The sequence below is a fragment of the Paroedura picta genome, chromosome 1 (assembly GCF_049243985.1).
Source record: "Paroedura picta isolate Pp20150507F chromosome 1, Ppicta_v3.0, whole genome shotgun sequence".
Lineage (NCBI taxonomy): Eukaryota > Metazoa > Chordata > Lepidosauria > Squamata > Gekkonidae > Paroedura > Paroedura picta.
The window spans coordinates 1,073,073-1,091,729 of record NC_135369.1 but is presented as its reverse complement, the minus strand read 5'-3'; the positions used below and the strand labels follow the sequence as shown (position 1 = coordinate 1,091,729).

The 18,657-nt window shown below is 57.5% G+C and overlaps 1 protein-coding gene across 8 annotated transcripts in view; it reads right to left on the bottom strand.

The window, feature by feature from the left end:
* Nucleotides 1-18,657, bottom strand: part of ARHGEF11 (Rho guanine nucleotide exchange factor 11) — a 68,621-nt gene that overhangs the window by 43,363 nt on the left and 6,601 nt on the right. For 5 of the 8 annotated variants that reach the window (XM_077319015.1, XM_077319040.1, XM_077319030.1 and 2 more), the window contains exons 2-6: nucleotides 6,137-6,169; nucleotides 3,945-3,959; nucleotides 3,272-3,363; nucleotides 2,099-2,197; nucleotides 1,091-1,140 (exon numbers count right to left, since the gene is read on the bottom strand). In XM_077319015.1, coding sequence (XP_077175130.1) covers nucleotides 1,091-1,140; nucleotides 2,099-2,197; nucleotides 3,272-3,363; nucleotides 3,945-3,959; nucleotides 6,137-6,169 — 289 coding nt within the window. The remainder of the gene's footprint in view (nucleotides 1-1,090; nucleotides 1,141-2,098; nucleotides 2,198-3,271; nucleotides 3,364-3,944; nucleotides 3,960-6,136; nucleotides 6,170-18,657) is intronic. The other 3 variants (XM_077319019.1, XM_077319026.1, XM_077319038.1) reach the window with 2 other exon arrangements.

The following is an 18,657-nucleotide window of genomic DNA, read 5'->3' as shown; positions in this document are numbered from 1 at the left end:
GAGAGGCCGAGGCCTTCCTAAGGACATCAGGAGAGCCCTGCTGGGTCAGACCAGGGGTCCATCCAGTCCAGCCTCCTGTCTCTCACAGGGGCCAGCCAGTTCCTCTGGAGGGCCAGCAACAGGGCAGAGAGGCCGAGGCCTTCCTAAGGACATCAGGAGAGCCCTGCTGGGTCAGACCAGGGGTCCATCCAGTCCAGCCTCCTGTCTCACACAGGGGCCAGCCAGTTCCTCTGCAGGGCCAACAACAGGGCAGAGAGGCCGAGGCCTTCCTAAGGACATCAGGAAAGCCCTGCTGGGTCAGACCAGGGGTCCATCCAGTCCAGCCTCCTGTCTCACACAGGGGCCAGCCAGTTCCTCTGCAGGGCCAACAACAGGGCAGAGAGGCCGAGGCCTTCCTAAGGACATCAGGAGAGCCCTGCTGGGTCAGACCAGGGGTCCATCCAGTCCAGCCTCCTGTCTCACACAGGGGCCACCCAGTTCCTCTGGAGGGCCAGCAACAGGGCAGAGAGGCCGAGGCCTTCCTAAGGACATCAGGAGAGCCCTGCTGGGTCAGGCCAGGGAGGGTCCCTCCAGTCCAGCCTGCCGCCTTCTCCCCCAGGGGCCAGCCAGTTCCTCTGCAGGGCCAGCCACAGGGCAGAGAGGCCGAGGCCTTCCCCTGAGAAGACCCTCAGGAGAGCCCTGGTGGGTCAGACCAGGGAGGGCCCATTCAGTCCAGCCTCCCGTCTCACCCAGGGGCCAGCCAGTTCCTCCTCAGGGCCAGCCACAGGGCAGAGAGGCCAAGGCCTTCCTAAGACATCAGGAGAGCCCTGCTGGCCCAGCTCAGTGATCCATCCAGTCCACCATCCTGTCTCACATAGGGCCAACCTCCTCTTCTGGGGGGCCAAGACCAGGGCACAGAGGCCTCCCCCCGAAGTTGCTCCTGACCCCGGGAGTCAGAGGTTCAGGGCCTCTGAATGTGGAGTCAGCTGCCCCCTGGATTCCTGGGGAGACCTTGAGGAGCCGCTTGGGCCAGTCCTCCTCATGCGCGAAGCTTCTTTCCCAAGGAAAGGAACGGGGGGGGGTGAAGCAGGTCTGGCGTCCCCCCACTCACTTTCACAATCCGATCTCCCTCCTGCACCCCGGCCTTCATTGCAGCACCCCCTGCAGGAACAAACACAACATGCAGGGGAGAAAGTCACCTTTCAGATCTCTGTCTGAGATTTAGATCGAGGTTTGTTTATTTCACCTTTGAACAATAACCATAAAAATACCATTTAAAACTCACACTAAGACAGAGCACAGGCGGCAAAGGAAGACACTTCCACGCCCCGTTCTTTTGTGCCCCTGGAAGACTGGAGAACCCCAAGGCCAGCGGTCATCAACCCCCGGTCCACGGGCCGATACCGGGCCACGAAGGCCACGGTACTGGGCTGCCGGCAGCCATGCCTGCCTCCCCCCCCCCCCCACAGCGATAAGGAAGGGAAGAGGCAGCCGCAGCTGCCGGCATGCCGGCAACACAAACGTGCATGTGCGCAGTTGCCACACATGCGCGTTTGCGCCCACGGCAACTGCACGTGCGCGTTTGCACGCAGCTGCGGAGCATGTGCACGGCACCCGGGCCGTCAGCTCTCCCCTCATCCCCGGAGGAGGTCCCTGACCTCAGAAAGGTTGAGGACCGCTGGCCAAGGCCACCTGAATCTCCACAGGGCAAGTCTCCACTCTCCGCCTTCCCTCACTCCCGAAATCTGGACGGGGTAGTAAATTGGGGGTTGGACTAGATGACCCAGGAGGTCCCATCCAACTCTATGATTCTATGAAATGCCGCCCACAGCAAACGAGAGAGTCTCTTTCCCTGACTTGTTCGGTGCCTCCAGGTCTCCCTGCTGCGTTGCCGCTTGGCGGCTCTACCGAACTGATGCAGCTCCCCCATGAAACCCCTACAGACACCCTGAGGCAGCTGTGACTAGAACGGGGGGGGGGGGGCGGGGGGGCCCAAAACACCTGGCTGCTGTGCCTCCCCCTTGGCTCCTACCTACCTGCCCAGGGACCCTCTCTTGCAACATCCCTATTTCAAGCTAGCCCGAGGCCCAAGTCCACCCCCACGCAGGCCTTTGCTTACCTGGCCGGACCGACTGCACCAAGACGATCCTGTCCCCGCTGACCGTGAAGCCAAAGCCATGCTGGTCTTTCTGGATGATGACGCATCGCTGAACCAGACCTTTGAGGAGGGGGAAACACCTGAGCAAAATGGTTCCTGACCGTCTCTCGCCCCTTCTCCATCGGGTTCACCAAGGGCTTGACCATTCAGCCCCACCCACGAGGTCCTGACCGCCACCTTGCAAGGTAGGCCAGGCTGAAGGGCTGCAACTGACCCACAGATCTGCTGTGAATTTTGTGGCTGAGTGGGGTGAGGCCCTTCCTGCACCTGGGAGTCCCTCGTTCTTCCCACCACAACCAATGGGTCACTTCCTCCACCTCAGCGGGCTCCCCTGGCTGGACATCGCCTCAGGCCAGTTTCTGAGAGGTGGGCAGGTGTCACAAATAGGGATGGGCTCATGAGCCAAAATTTGTCACCCATTTGGCTGATCCCTCCCCTTGAACTGAGGCTAGGGAAGCCGCCTCCCCTGAACATTTCACTGACCTCTGTCTGGTTTGGGTCTTCAGGCCTGCCTGCCACTCTGCCTGCCAAGCGCTTAGGTTTAAATGGCTGGCAGCCATTTCAGTGGTTTGTTTCGCTTCCCCCCCACACCCGCTTCATCGTGGGGCAAGTGAAATGGACTGGCTCAAACCAGCCATTTCACTTAGGGGTTTTTAGTTCAGTTCAGTGGCTCAGCTCCCTCCCTCGTTTGGGATGCCTCTCCCACAAGGCTCGCAGGGCACAGGTGGGGATTTGGGCAGGGCTCCTACGTCTTGCCTGGGGACAGCCTCTCCTCTGCAGGCCCACCGAGACCGGGGCCGATGCCCAGGTGGTCAACGTACCCCCCGGCAGACTGGCATGGCCCGTCCTTGGTGGGTAGAGCCTCCAAAGGCTGAGGAAGTGGATCTGTTTAGGTGAGTCAGGGGAAGGGAGGATGGCAGGCTGCAGCCTCTGAAGATAAAAGTAGCTGGCGCCGGTGTCAGAGGGAGCGTGCCCCGCACTGGGTCAATGCCCTCCCATTATTGAAAAGGTCCGCCTGCAGGGGCAACGCTGGAATCTTCCTCCCTGGGGCAAAGGGTGCTTTCTGTCCAGGCCCAAGACTAAAAGCAGCAACAGGACACCTCACCCGCGGGATCATGTCCCTTCTGTGCAAACCTGTGCTCTCGCTGCAGTCGGACGGCTGGCGACGGTGACCTGGAGAGTGCCGTTCTGGAGCGGAATCACCCAGCAAAGACAGGCTGCTCAACCTGGGGGGGGGGGGGAGAGGAAGGGAAAGAAGGCAGGCAGTGGGGCCAAACCCTCCTCACTCCGCTGTCCGACCCTACCAGGCATCCTAAAAGCCCCCCCCCCCTCTGAAGGAGCTGCCTGCAGGAGAGAGAGGGACCCCCCCCCCACCCTAGACGCCTCTGGCTCACTGACCAAGAGGGCCCAGCCGTCAGGACTGCCTCCAGCCACGGCTGGGCCAACCGGAATAACCACGACCAGAATGGCCACTGCTCCCTGCCACGCCCTCCCCGCCTGGCCCAGACCTGGCCCCATCAGGTGAGCATTGGGCCCAGCATGGGATCAGCCAGGCTGCCTCCAGCCCAATCCCCAGAGAGCGCCCCCACTGCCGTGCCCCAAAGAGCAAGAGGAAGGAGACCCCACAGGGAGGAGCAGCTACTGAGACAGCCACGGACCGAGGGATCCCGCTTCTGGTGCTGGGCGGAGGTGGAGGGATCTGGGAAGCTCTGGCCACGAAGCAGGGGTGGCGGGAGGAGGGGAGAGCAAGGGGGGCCAGGCAGGCAGGCAGAGGACGGCACACAGAGGCCCCCCCCCCAGATCTTACCAGGCTGCAATGGGGCTGGCGGAGCAGGCAGCGCAAAGGGGCAACAGAGGAGAAGACAGACAATGGAGAGTTACTCACGGAGCCTGCTCGGGGCCCAAATTCACTCGCCCCGCCCCCAATGGGCAGCCCATGCAAAGCGTCCCTGTCCTAGCGGCAGAATCAGGGCCCCAGCTGCAGCTGGCTCTTGACACGTGTCTGCCATGGGGGTCTCGCAGCTGGATACCCTCCACGGGACAAAATAACGCAGTTCCAAAAGAATGCAGCTACAAAGCGCTGCAGGAGGGTGGAAGGAAGGGGGGCCAACCTCCAGCAGCCCCAGGGGGCGCTCCTTGCCCCATGGAAGTGGTTGCACCTACAACCCTGGCAGACCCACGTCCCTGAGTGCTGCTTCAGAGAGAGAAAGGGGGGATGCTGGGACCCCGGCCCCCCGAACTACGGTCACAACCTGAACACTGTAGACTTGAGCTCCCACAGGGAACGCGCAGCTGTGGGTGCCCTCTGGGCCTCATTTCCTTTTCAAATGCTCAGAAAGCACACCAAAAGCTCACTCCAGGGGGCCAGCAAGAGCCCCTCTCCCCTCCTCTCCTGAGCCATCGGGGGGGGGGGGGACCGAGAAGCAGCAGGCACCAAACACCCCCACGTGGGTGACATTGCCTGGGCCACTGACACGTGTCTCTAAGCAGACAGGCTCAGACCCAGGAGAGGCACGTGGGCTCAGGCATTCAGGAAGAGGCTGCCCCCTGCTGAACAGGCCCATCTGAAGCCCGGGGCTACAGCCAGCAAGAAGGCAAAGGGCCCCACGACTCGGAAGCCGGGGTCCACCAGCACCTCCAGAGACGTGTCCGCCAGCTCAGGATCCAGCGCAGACCGAAGAAGCCCGTGAATGGCGGGTGCTGGATCCTGAAGCAAAGGATCTGCCCCGGGACCCACAACCAGGGCCATTCAGCACACCCAGAACCCATCGCTTCCTCCTGCCCACCCGCTGGGTCCCAGGATGCTTTGCCAGAGAGAGAAGACCCCCCCCCCCCAGCCCAGTCCCCTGCGGCTGAGCCCCACACACACCAGCTGCCGCTCTCAGGAGCCTGCCGGAGCGCCCCGGCCGCCTCGGGGAAACCCTCTGGCGATTTGTGGAGATGGATTGCGTTCTACAGTTTGCTCCCCCTCTTTCTGCCTTCAGCCCAGAAGATGCTTCAGCAGCACACCTGGGCCTAGCGGAGCAGCAGCTGGGGCAGCCCGGGGGACTTAGAGCAACTGGCTCAGGCTGGCAGCCGCTCTGCTCTCCGTGACCTCCTGGCTGCTCCTTCAGCCTTTGCCTGCCCAACAGAGGCTCTGCGCTGAGCCAGGCTGCAGCCAGACCGCCGGCAACCGTGACCCAGAGAGTGCCGTTCTGGAGCGGAATCACCCCAAACCCCCCTCCCTCCCCCCTCCCTCCCCCAAGGTCAGCATCGTCTGCTCAGACTGGCTGAGGCTCCCCGGTCTTCCGCTTCCCCTCCTGCCTGGCCCTTGCAGCCAGAGGGGCCACGGGGGACTGACCCACCAGGGACCTCCTGCAGGTCAAGCAGAGGCTCTGCCCCTGAGCCACAAGTGGTTCCCCCACCCTCCCTTTCACCTCTGCCAGCTACACACACACACACACACACCCATCATGGCCCTGATTCTGTGGGGCTCTGAAACATTCTCCCACTCGGGCACCAGGAGCTACACAGCTGCAGGGTGGAGGTGCCAGAGGAAGGAGGAGGAGGAGGGCTGGGGTTTTGCACCCTGCTTTTCACTGCCCAAAGGAGTCTCCAAGCAGCTTCCAGTCACCTTCCCTCTCTCCACCACAGACACCTGTGAAGTGGGGGGGGGGCTGAGAGAGCTCTCAGAGAACAGGGACTGGCACTGATCTTTAGGCTGATCCTGCGTTGAGCAGGGGGTTGGACTAGATGGCCTGTATGGCCCCTTCCCACTCTAGGATTCTAGGAGTCACCCAGTTGGCTGCATATGGAGGAGGAGGAGGGGCGGGGAACTGAACAGGGGCTAATAGATTTGAGGCTGCCGCTCTCAAGAGCTGCCCTCAAGGTCCAGCAGGAAAAATCCCCCCTCCCAGCCAGTGCAGGTGTTGTCTGGTTTCATGCACCCAGTTCCAGGGATGCTACGTCAAACCTTCAGCCAACCCCCCTCCCCCACCCTACAGCCCATTCCCATCTTACCTGGGCAGGTGAGAGTGCTTTTTACTGTCTGTTCTGTTGTAAGGGAGGGGGAGAGAGAGGCAGACCCCAGAGACAAGGAGGACGGCAAAGAGATCGTCCCAGGCCCGGACAGCAGAGGGGAGGGGAGGGGGAGAAAGAGAGAGAGAGAGAGAGCACACAAAAAGGTACGTGAAAAGGGAGACAGGAAAGCCAGTTCAGCTCCAAGGACAGGACCCAAGCCCAGAGGCTGGGGGAAGGAGGAAGCCTGCAGGGCACAGTGCCTCTGACCATATGCTAACTGCTCTCCTGAAGACAAACAGCCAGAGCACAGAGGGATGTGGGCAAAAGGCCCCTCGGACGGCAGGGCCAGACCACAACTCCAGATACAAAATGCCACCAGAGCCCAGGAGGACACCTGCAAGGCCGGCCCAAGCCCCTCTGGCAGGAGCTGCTGCTGCTGCCCCTGCCCGGGAGTCACAGCTACCCCCCCCCTCCGGGGCAGACCCCCCTGGATCACCTGCATTTCCACCTTAGCCTCTGCTTCCCCCTCCACACACACACACACACACCATGGCCACTTGCACACAGCTCTCCATGAGCCACTGAGCTCTAGATTCCCCACCCCCACCCCGTCTCCCTGACAAGAGGGTGGGGGGGACATTCTGGGCATGAGGGACCAGATGGGGGGAGAGCGCCAATGGCCAGGAGACCCCAGAGCTGCCCTGGAGGCAAAGACTGCCCTGAGACTTCCCGAGCCAGTGAGGAGGGGCTGCAGGAGGGCTGTGCCCCCCCCCCCAACTCCCCAGCCCTCCAGAGGACCAGGATCTCTTCCTGGGGAAGGGAGCCAGACGCAGGCCCCACCGGCCAAAAGGCGGGCCCAGATCCCAGGACTCAGACCTCCTCGCCCCAGAGGTTTGATCCCAGCCAGGAAATATTTCTCCGCACACCTGCTGAGCCTCTAGACTTTTTCAGCCTCCACAACACACAGCGCTTCTGCGAGGGACCCGCAGTTCCTGGCCCTTCCCTTCCACGGGGGCTGGTGGATTTCTTGAAGGCAGACGCTGCAGAGGCCGGCAGCCCCAGCTTACCCCAAGGGCCCCGCTCCGTGGGCAGGCAGGGGAGGTGCCCAGAGAGGCAGGGTGGGAGGCAGCCTCCCCTGAGGGCCCCCAATGGGGACTGAGCAAGCGGATGCCTCACAGCAGAGTCCAACTGGAGCATTTTGACCTGCTTGGCCCCACGGCATTTCTGCCATCTTGGCCCCTGCTGTTCAACCACTCCAGGAGACCGCTGGGAGGAATCATTAGCCCCTTGGGGGGCTAATAGGGAGTAGTGGATGACCTCCTTGGCTCGGTGAGGGGCCCAGAGCCTCCACCAGCCTCCACCAGCGGCCTGGCAGAAGAGCTGCGTCTTACAGGCCACGTGGAACTGCAAAAGCTCAGGCAGGGCCCGCAGCTCTAAGGGAGCTCATTCCACCAGGTGGGGCCAGGACCGAAAAGGCCCTGGCCCAGGACAAGTCCAGGTGAAACTCCCTTGGGCCAGGGATCCCCAGCAAATTTGCACCTGAAGAGCCAAGTGCACTGGGGGGGGGGAGCACCTAAGGAAGCATGCCTACTGGATGGGGGATACGCTTCTAGGTAGCACTGTGTGTGAACGAGACCTTGGGGTACTTGTGGATTGTAAACTAAACATGAGCAGGCAGTGTGATGCAGCGGTAAAAAAGGCAAATTCCATTTTGGGCTGTATCAACAGGGGCATCACATCAAAATCACAAGATGTCATAGTCCCATTGGATACGGCACTGGTCCGACCACACCTGGAGTACTGTGTGCAGTTCTGGAGGCCTCACTTCAAGAAGGACGTCGATAAAATTGGAAGGGTACAGAGGAGAACGACGAAGATGATCTGGGGCCAAGGGACCAAGCCCTATGAAGATAGGTTGAGGGACTTGGGAATGTTCAGCCTGGAGAAAAGGAGGTTGAGAGGGGACATGATAGCCCTCTTTAAGTATTTGAAAGGTTGTCACTTGGAGGAGGGCAGGATGCTGTTTCTGCTGGCTGCAGAAGGAGAGGACATGCAGTAATGGGTTTAAACTACAAGTACAACGATATAGGCTAGATATCAGGAAAAAGATTTTCACAGTCAGAGTAGTTCAGCAGTGGAATAGGCTGCCTAAGGAGGTGGTGAGCGCCCCTCACTGGCAGTCTTCAAGCAAAGGTTGGATACACACTTTTCTTGGATGCTTTAGGATGCTTAGGGCTGATCCTGCGTTGAGCAGGGAGTTGGACTAGATGGCCTCTATGGCCCCTTCCAACTCTTCTATGATTCTATGATTCTGCAGACATGTGAGGCCCTGACCACGGACGGCCTTAATGGTCAATGCCAAAACCTTGAAACTAATCCAGGCTGCAGCCGGCAACCAATACAGCTGCCTCAGCACCGGCTGGCTATGGGCCCACCAAGGTTTTGCCAGGGACTGTGGCTGGCGCCTTCAGAGGCTGCACATTGCAAGAGAGGAATCTCTCCTTGCCAAGCAGTGGAGGCTGAGAACAGGTGCTGGGCATTTTATTCACTTCTCAGCTGCATGCAGCTGCAGAAAGGGCTCTGTCTTCCAACTCAATCTAGCCCAGAATGTGCCCCCTGCCATGACTCAGCCAATCGGGCAACCTGGATTCGTACCACGGGGGCATCACTAGACCCCCATAATGCTCCTCATGCAAGGGGGGTTGGACTAGATGGCCTGTATGGCCCCTCCCAACTCTATGATTCTGTGATTCTATGATTTATGTCTTGTCCGGCCCAGCGGATTGTGTTGACTTGCTCTGATGTACCCAGGAGAAAGGAAAACCACTTTCTGTTCTTTATGGCATACAAGTTGCAGCTACCTCAGGAGACCCCACTGGGGTCTTTCAACGCAAGAGGTGAAGAGAGTTGGCAGGTCACTGCCAGCCTCTAGCTAGGACCGCTTGACTGCCTTCGGGGCCTCCCATCCAAATACTGAGCAGGGCCAAACCTGCTTAGCTTCTGAGAGCCGATGAGATCAACCAAGCTGATGCTATTGGACTCAAGGCAAAATAATAGAAGTAAAAATAAATAAATAAGATTCCATCTTTTATAATGGTTTTCGAGTTCCAGTTTTATACTGCTTTTGTTTCCGATTATCTCCATGCACGGACACACTATTATGGGACACAAATGGGGAGAACAGCAGAAGCACAGCACCCAGCTGGCTTTTTTTTTTGGCGGGGGGGGGGGAGCGGGGAATCCAGCCCCGGTCGCCAGATTAGAAGTCGCCGCTCTTATCCTCCACACCAGCCACGGGGGGGGGGGGGGAGGGGGGCGGATTCGGGGTTCAGATGGCCCTGGGCTGCCCACGCGTGCCGGACTGGGAGAGCAGTCAAGTCCCATCCAGCCATTCAAATCTCCCTGCTGAAGCCGCCTGCTGAAACGTTGGTGCTGCTGGAGAGTCAGTCCGTCGGCTGCCCCCTTCCCTTCCCCCTCCCCCTGCGGCTGCGGCTCAGAGGCCCGATCCAGAGTAAAGCCAAGCGAAGCAAAGTCCAGAGCAAGAGCGGGGTCTCGCGGGTGCTGCAGCAGCACAATTTCCACGACGGATGGAATGTCTCCTCGTAACCACAATTAGAGGCACGCTGGAGGCGAGGGGGGTAATTACACCCTCGTTCCACCAGATCAGCGTTCCCTTCACCGCCACCCTCCGCAGGGCACAAACCCAGGAAACCCTCTCCCGGGGCCATCCCAGGCGATGCCAGGGGGGCCCCTCTCCAGGGTCTCCGGCGGAGGGAGGGAGGCCTGGGCCCTTGACCTGGAAACGCGGAGACTGAGCGGGGACCCGTCCGCAGGGCTCTGCTCAGAGCTCCAGCCCCTCCCCAATCCCAGCTGGCAGGACGGGCCACCCACCCCAGGTCCCCGCGCCAGGCAAGGACGCCTCCCACCGGCCCAGGAGGCCACGGGAGGCCACGAGGCAGAAGCTGGCTGGACCAAAAGGAGAAACCCGCCCAGGGCAAAAGAAGGCCCTTCCGTGGTCCTCCCCACCTGCAGGCTTCTCCTAGGCAGCCTGCCAGAAGCATGACCCAGAGGCCGTCTGGCTCACGTCCTCTGGGCAGCAGGCGGCTGATTGGCAGCTGTCCGGCCAACCCCATGCCCAGGGAAGCCCCCCCCCCCAAACCAGGGGGCTGTCCCTTCCCTCCCACTGGAGTCAGAAAACAAGGCCAAGCTTGCTTGGCACAGCCTGGCCTAAGGCAGCAGGACGCCGGTCTGCAGCCCTGGAGACAAGCGGGACGGCTAATCTGTGAGCGGACAGGACCCCACCCTAACCCCACCCCCACTCTGAAGTCCCTGACCCTGACTGCAGCAAGTGCGTCCCCAGGCTCAAAACAGAGCAGGAGGAAGAAGAGCTGGTTCTCCGATGCCGCTTTTCTCTACCCGAAGGAGTCCCCAAATGGCTTCCCATCGCCTTCCCTTCCTCTCTCCACAGCAGCCACCCTGTGAGGCAGGTGGGGCTGAGAGAGCTCTGAGAGAACTGCCCTGTGAGAACAGCTCGATCAGGACTGTGACTAGCCCAAGGTAGTCCAGCTGGCTGCATGTGGAGGAGGTGGAATCAAACCCAGTTTGCCAGATTATAAGCTGCTGCTCTTAGCCATGACACCATGCTGGCAAGACCCTCTGGTTTCAGCCCCTCACTCACCTCAAGCGGATTTCGGGTAGGAATCCATGATCACTCCAGGTTATTTCATTCATCTACTGATTCTTAAGCATCTATTTGCTGCCTTTCTCCCCTATGGAACTCAAAGTAACTTGCAACGGAAACAAAACAATCATAAAAAGCCCAATAAATCAAACCAATAAATAAAACAGCTATAAAAGCACACAAAAGGTCATAATATAGAATCTCCAGTCATGCCTGCCAAGAAATAAAGCCAAAATAACTCAAATGCAGTACTGAACAAAACCATCCTTAATTGCCGCGGACAGGAGGGGAGCCAGGCTCCCTCCGTGGGGCTGCCCCCCAAAAGACCCTCTTTCTTGTGCCTGCCAGGCCGAGACCCCCCTGGCTAGTGGGACCAGCCCTCCAGTCCCAGCTTTGGGGGTGTGGGAGAAGATGGGCCAGCCAGCCCTCGCCCAGCACCACCGAAGCAGGGAGCACGTCCAGAATGCCCCCTTCCCTCCTTGGGTCTCCAAAGGGCAAAGCATGCTGGTCACATATGCCCAGCACCACTGCCCCCCAGGCATCAACTCAATCAATCCATGCTGGGGGGGGACCTTCCAGCTCTCCTTCCAGGAGCCGCCAGCAAAGTGGGAGAGACCTTGGGCTGTGAGCCACCCTCTACTCCATGCCCCACCCACCCCACCCACCCCGTCCCCTGGTCCAGCTTGCCTCTGTTGAGTGCCCTCCCCCCCCCGCTGTGCAAGATCCAGAGGCAGGAGGGGCAGCCAGGGGAGAGGGCTGGGGTTCATCGCCCCGGCTGCCCATCAGCCTGGCAAGATGCTGAACTCAACAGAAATTAGCTATTGCGGGGGGGGGGGGGGGGGGGGGGAGGAGCCAGGACAGCTTAAAATAAATCCTATTGCAAAGCCACGGGCAAAACACACACAAACACACACAATGCAGAGCTGGCCTTCTGATCTGGGGCGGGAGGGGGGCACTAACCGCACCCATTTTCTCATTCTGGGGGGTGGGTCTGAGGAAGCCCCTTCTGCTGGGCCCCCCACGAGAGAAGTGGAGGCGGCCACAGGAAACCAATCCTCAAGGGGGAGGGAGACGCCGTGGCCATCTTGGGAGGCCGAGTGGAACAAATGCTCCAATTAGGAGATTAGGGGGGGCAGGCTGGGGGGGGACGGGATCAGCTCCTCAAAGTGGGTCACTTGGGAGCCAGCGCCTTGCACGTCTGCCCTGAAAGCTCCCTGGGGTCAATCCCACGCGGTCAGCACTCATGCCTCATGCCCGGGAAACAGAGCAGCCTGACAGCCGGCCAAGCGAGAGGAGAGGGGCAGCTACTTGGAGGGCTTAAAAAAAACCCAGCCCTGCTGGCTTCTCAGCGTCTGGGGATCTGGGTGAAAAGGCTGAGCATACTGCAGCTCAACCTGGCCTTGGAGAGGAGGCCATCCAAGACCCACAAATCTTTCTGGGGAAGGAGACGAAGGGGGGCTGGGGCTTGTCCTGCCCTGGGGGGAGCTGCATTCACTGCCCTCCACTGTCCTGCAGCAGGTCTGGGAGGGGGGGAACATTCTGCAGGTACAGGGCAGGTGTCGCAGTGTGATGGGGACCGTGAAGTCCCACCAGGGGCCACCCAAGGCCCAGGAGAGCCACTCAGGCAGCTGATGCAACAGTCAGGCTGCAGACCATTCAGAGGCCCCCGCTGCCTCCCCTAACCAAGGGCAGACACCCCAGCAAGGCAGCAGAAGAGCCCCCCATGCCCAACAGGTAAGCGTGCCCGGATCCTGCTTCCCCACCAGCACTCCGAGATAACCCCGTACCATCACCTTGCACGATCGGGACACTCTACTTCTCTTGATGCAGCCCAAATCCCATTTGCTGCAAAGGGGACACTTTGCTTGGGACGTCCTGAAGGGGTTTGTCCAGAGCCCTCTCTGTCCGAGGCAGATGTGGGAATGGGACGCAGAGGCCCTGGGTGGATGCGTCTGAGGTGTGTCTTTAGGGTGTATGTGAGGCTTTACTCCACTCTGGTTAGACCTCAGTTGGAGTCCTGTGTTCAGTTTTGGGCACCCCAGTTGAAGAGGGAGGTAGACAAACTGGAACGTGTCCAGAGGAGGGCAACAAAGATGGTGAGGGATTTGGACATAAGGTTGGGGGAGGTTGGTCTGTTTAGCCTGTGACTCCCGGACGTTCCTCCCCTGTCCCCAAATGTGGTTGGTTTTGGGTTGCTCCTGGACTCTGGCTCTTTTCTGCTGCTCACTCGGGCACCCTCCTGGATCTATCCCCATGAAAGGCGTCCTATATCAGAGAAGCCTAGAACAGGCCTTTTTGTGGTCTTCCCCTGGGGATTGTGCAGCAGCCAGAGGGGAACTGAGAGCTCACAAACTCCCCTTGGGGAGCCCTGATCTTCAGCAGTCCAAAGCACTTCCGGCCCTCTCTCTCTTGTTGCTCCCAACAGAGCCGTAAATATGACACTTGGCCAACTGTAGATGTTACAGCAGTAGAAGACGCCTGCGTTCAGTAAGCCAATCAGGACTGCAAATAAAAAGCACTGCATATATTTCAACGTCTGTGCCAATTTCCAACCCCCCCCCTCCAATACCATCACATTTTCTAGGAATGTGGCAGCTGCCCTGCCATTATGATGCAGACCCCGGACCCATTTTAAGACCAAAGGCTGACAGCACTCCTGTTTTGTGCTCCAGGCCCTGGACAGTAATTGCTGTGCTTCGGAAGCAAACAGCCAGGCCGGCCGGGCTCCTCCGTCCATCATCTGCCTGTCCACGCAGATAGCTAAATGGCCCCCTCCAGCGCTTCGTCTGCTCCAGACCCTTAATCAGATTTCCTGTACGGGGGGGGGGGGGGCTGGCCTGCTTCCTGGAGAGATGCAAGGCAACACGCCCGCCCGCCTGAGCTAATTACGGGCAGAGGACGAAGGGGCAGGATGCCCTCCCCTCCCACGCCCCGCCCCAGGCAGCAGGCAGCATGCCCCTCACCACCACCGCGCTGTGCTGCTTCATCCCACAAGGGCAGGTGGCTTCTCTCCGTCTTTCCTCCCCCCTTCCCAGGGTGTCTTTGGCACCTATAAGGACCAGCTGGGAGGCCTTCCAGCAGACCCACCTTCTGCACTGGGTGGGGAATAGTTTGTCCAGGGAGGACCAAGGAGATCTGCAAAGCCCAGATCCTCTGCCAAGAACTGGTGCGTGGCCACATCTTCCCAGGAGTAAGGCCCTTTTCAATAAAATGGGTTTCCCGAGCAGAGTGGCTTAAGGCAGCTCTCCAAGCAGTCACCAGTTCCAGTCGAAGCAGCACTGCAGGTGACCCTGGGCACGCTAAGATTATGCCGGGCCCCACACCATCTCCAGTCATGCGCACCTTCAAAGCAGTGTTTACTTTCCTGACCCTGCCAAAGTTCAAGGAATAAGTCACTCCCTGGCTACGTCTCGGGCTGTGATAGGCGGTGGCTACCTCGCCAACGAGATAAGGCAGGAGAGGCACGCAGGGTGTGCTGTGGGTGTGTTTTAATGGCATTCTGAATTTCGTTTCATTTTGAACTTCTGCGGGCCGGGAATCCAGAGTCCGCACCTGAGAGAGTTAAACCCCTAGACTAAATTACTACCTTTCTCCACTTGTCTGGCCTCGCTCTCCCACTTGGCCCCCAAAACCCAGCCTTGGGAAGAATTTGTGACACTTTGGGTAGGGAAGGAGAGGAACACCTGGCGCTCTAGGGGGGCGGGAGCAGGCAAGAGGTGGCGCCCCCCCCCCCCGCGGCTGAGGTCTGCCCACGCCCCTGCAGTGGGGAGGTGCATGCCCGAGCCCCTTCCTCCTCTCCGAGCCCAGACTACCCCACAGGTTGCTGTGCGGACTAACCGGAGGAGGAGAGAGCCACGTGCATCACCCTGCGCCTCTGAGCAGCAGGGGGAGAGGAAAACGTGGTCATTCATGAATTAATAAGGCTGCACCAGGCACAGCGGCCGGCCTCTGGCATTCCTCCCCCCTCGCTTCCTTTCAAAAAGGAAGCAGAGTTTAGCAAAAGGCCGATATCTTCGAGGACAACATCCACTGGCCCAGCACTGCTGGATCGGGGCCCAAGAGTGGCTGACGTGACACCCTGAGGCAGCAGCCGCCAGAAATGGGGCAGGCCACAGCCCAAGCCGGGGGCCACCAGCTGGCCTGGCCAGCCTCCGAGTTCAGCCACCTTCTGCCCTGCCTCAGCAAGCAGCAGAGAAGCGGGTGACGGGACACAACCCACAGAGAGGGGAAGCTGCCACCCCATCCAAGCGGCTCACCCTGAGACCCCACCCTGAGACCCCCCAGCCAGCCAGGACCCCCAAAACTGGGCCCAGCGAGTCCCCACCAGGTGGCCCTTCCAGATCCATTGCTTTCCAACTCACAGAAACCGTTCCAAGCCTACTAAAATTTTCAAGGAAGAAGGAAGTTCAGCCTTATTTACACGGACTCTAACTTTTACTCAAAAGAGTGCAGAGGGGCCGTATGCAGTTCCTGTCCACCGTCCTTATTCTGTCCTCACAGCCACCCTGCGAGGTAGGTTAGGTGGAGGCAGAGTGCGAGAGGCAGAGTGGTCACCCAGTGGCACAGGAGAGGGCTGCACCACCTCCCCCCAAGGAACACCACTGTAGCTTGTCCTGGTCTGTGGCAGGAGGCTCAACTGTCCCCTGCCCACTGGCTGGTTCACCCCTGGCCATTCCTCGAATAGGGGGGTCCGGCCATGGTGGTCTACGCTGTTAGAGGGCCCTAGCGCACGCTGCATGGAGCTGTCTTTGGAAACGGCCCAGAAACCTCCAACGGTTGCCAAGTGAGGCAACCGGTCTGCAGTTGGTCACAGGGATCGAATCATCGGAAATATCGGCCCTGCTTCCAAACCCAGGTCAAAGTGCTGCTTCTCAAAGGCCCCAGGTGTCTCAGGACCAGGGTCCCTGAAAGACTGCCTCCTCGATTAATATACAAGAAACTTCAAAACCTAAAAGCCTGGGAGGATCGTATGTAGGATTACAATGTCTCTACATAGAGTATGGGGTGATTATCGACCCGTCAGCTTGATATCTGTAGCTGGCAAAATTTGGGAACAAATAATCAAACACTCGGTCCTTGAGCAGCTGGAACTGAGAGCTGTGATTTCTAAGACTCAGCATGGGTTTCACAAGAACAAGTCATGTCAGACCAAATTATCTCTTTTTTCGAGAAAGTGACTCCCTTCCTGGATCAGGGGGATGCCGTGGACATAGTTTATCTAGATTTCAGTAAAGCTTTTGATAAGGTTCCACATCATATTCTTGTTGACAAGTTGGTAAAATGCAGTAAAAGGTAAAGGTAAAGGTATCCCCTGTGCAAGCACCGAGTCATGTCTGACCCTTGGGGTGACGCCCTCTAGCGTTTTCATGGCAGACTCAATACGGGGTGGTTTGCCAGTGCCTTCCCCAGTCATTACCGTTTTACCCCCCAGCAGCAAGCTGGGTCCTCATTTTACCGACCTCGGAAGGATGGAAGGCTGAGTCAACCTTGAGCCGGCTGCTGGGATCGAACTCCCACCCTCATGGGCAGAGCTTTCAGACGGCTGCCTTACCACTCTGCGCCACAAGAGGCTCTTGTAAAATGCAGTATGGATCCTAATTCTGTCAGGTGGATCAATAACTGGTTGACATATCGTCCCCAGAGGGTCCTTGTTAATGGTTCTGCATCTTCTTGGAGAAGAGTGACAAGTGGAGTCCCCAAGGATCTGTCCTGGGGCCTCTGTTGTTCAACATATATTTATAAATGATTTGGATGAGGGATTAGAGGGGGTACTTATTAAATTTGCAGATGATACTAAACTGGGAGGGGGAGCAAACACAACTGAAGACAGCAACAGAATACAGGATGATCTTGATAGGCTCGAGAAATGGGCTAAACTGAATAAAATGAAGTTCAATAGGGACAAATGTAAAGTTCTGCATTTAGGTAGGAAAAACCAAATACACCAATATAAGATGGGGGAGACTTGTTTTGGCAGTAGCATGTGCAAAAAGGATCTAGGAGTCTTAGTAGACCACACATTGAACATGAGTCAGCAGTATCACTCAATGGTTAAAAAGGCAAATGGGATTTTGGGCTGTATCAAACGGAGTATTGTGTCCAGACCACGGGAGGTGATGGTACCACTTTACTCTGCTCTGGTTCGGCCTCACGTAGAGTACCGTGTTCAGTTTTGGTCACCCCAATTGAAGAGGGATGTTGACAAACTAGAACGTGTCCAGAGGAGGGCAACAAAGATGGTGAGGGGTTTGGCGACCAAGATGTATGAAAAAGGGCTGGGGGAGCTTAGTCTGTTTGGCCTAGAGAGGAGACGACTGAGAGGGGATCTGATAACCAAGTATTTAAAAGGGTGCCATATAGAGGATGGAGCAGAATTGTTCTCTCTTGCCCCAGAGGGACAGACCAGAATGAATTGGATGAAATTAATTCAAAAGAAATTCCATCTAAACATCCAGAAAAAGTTCCTGAAAGTTAGAGCGGTTTCTCAGTGGAACAGGCTTCCTCGGGAGGTAGTGGGTTCTCTATCTTTTGAAATTTTTAAACAGAGGCTGGATCTCCATCTGACGGAGAGGCTGATTCTGTGAAGGTTCAAGGGGGTGGCAGGTGACAGTGGAGGAGCGAGAGGGTTGTGAGCGTCCTGCATAGTGCAGGGGATTGGACTAGATGACCCATAAGGTCCCTTCCAACTCTTTTATTCTATGATTCTAAGCAGGAAAAACTAGAAGTCCTAATTGAGGAAGGGGACTATGATCTAATAGGCATTGCAGAAACCTGGTGGGAGAACTCTCACCACTGGAATAATGGGATTGAGGGGTACAATTTATTCAAAAGGGACAGACAAAGAAGGGGGAGGAATAGCACTAGATGTTAAGAACATATATACTTGTGAGGAAATACAAGTGTCTGAGTATGAGAGTTCAGCTGAGAAGTCTTTGGGTAAAAATAAAAGGAGCAGGAAACAATAGTGGTATGGTGGGGGGGGGGGTCTGCTATAGACCACCAGGCCAGACTTGGATGAGATGCTCCTAGACCACACTACAAAGTTCTAAGAGATACAGGACCGAGTGGTCATCAGATATTTCAATTAACAGATGTCTGTTGGAAGACCAGCTCTGCTAAAAATGAAAAGTCCAATAAATTCTTGACTTGTGTTGCTGGCAACTTCATTTCCCAGAAAGTGGAAGGGGCAACCGGGGGGGTCTGCTGTTTTAGACTTAATTTTCACCAACTGGGAAGAACTGGTTGACGAGGTAAAAGTTGTGGGTGTGCTTGGCAGTCGTAACCATGTGATTTTGGACTTTATGTTCTTGGGTGAGGGAAAAGCTGTTTGTAGTCACACAAACAGGCTGGACTTCAGGAGAGCAAATTTTAACAAACTTAAAGTTATGTTGGGTGGAATCCTGTGGTCAGAAAAACTTAAGGAAATGGAAGTCCAAGAGGGTTGGGAGTTTCTCAAAAGTGAAATACTGAAGGCACAATCACAGAAATTCCCTAGAGAAGGAAAACTGGGAGGAACCTAAAGAAACCAGGATGGCTCCATAAACAGCTTTCAAAAAAAATGAATAATAAAAAGACCCATTTAGGAAACAGAAGGAGGACTTTATAACCATGGAGGAATATCAACAATGCTTGTAGGGAGAGTGTCAGAAAAGCTAGAGCTCAGTATGAGCTTAGGCCAGCAAGAAATGCTAACAAGAAGGGTTCTTTATAGAATCATAGAATCATAGAGTGGGAAGGGGCCATACAGGCCATCTAGTCCAACCCCCTGCTCAACGCAGGATTAGCTCATAGCCAGCCGGTGCTGAGGCAGCTGTATTGGTTGCCGGTTGCAGCCTGGATT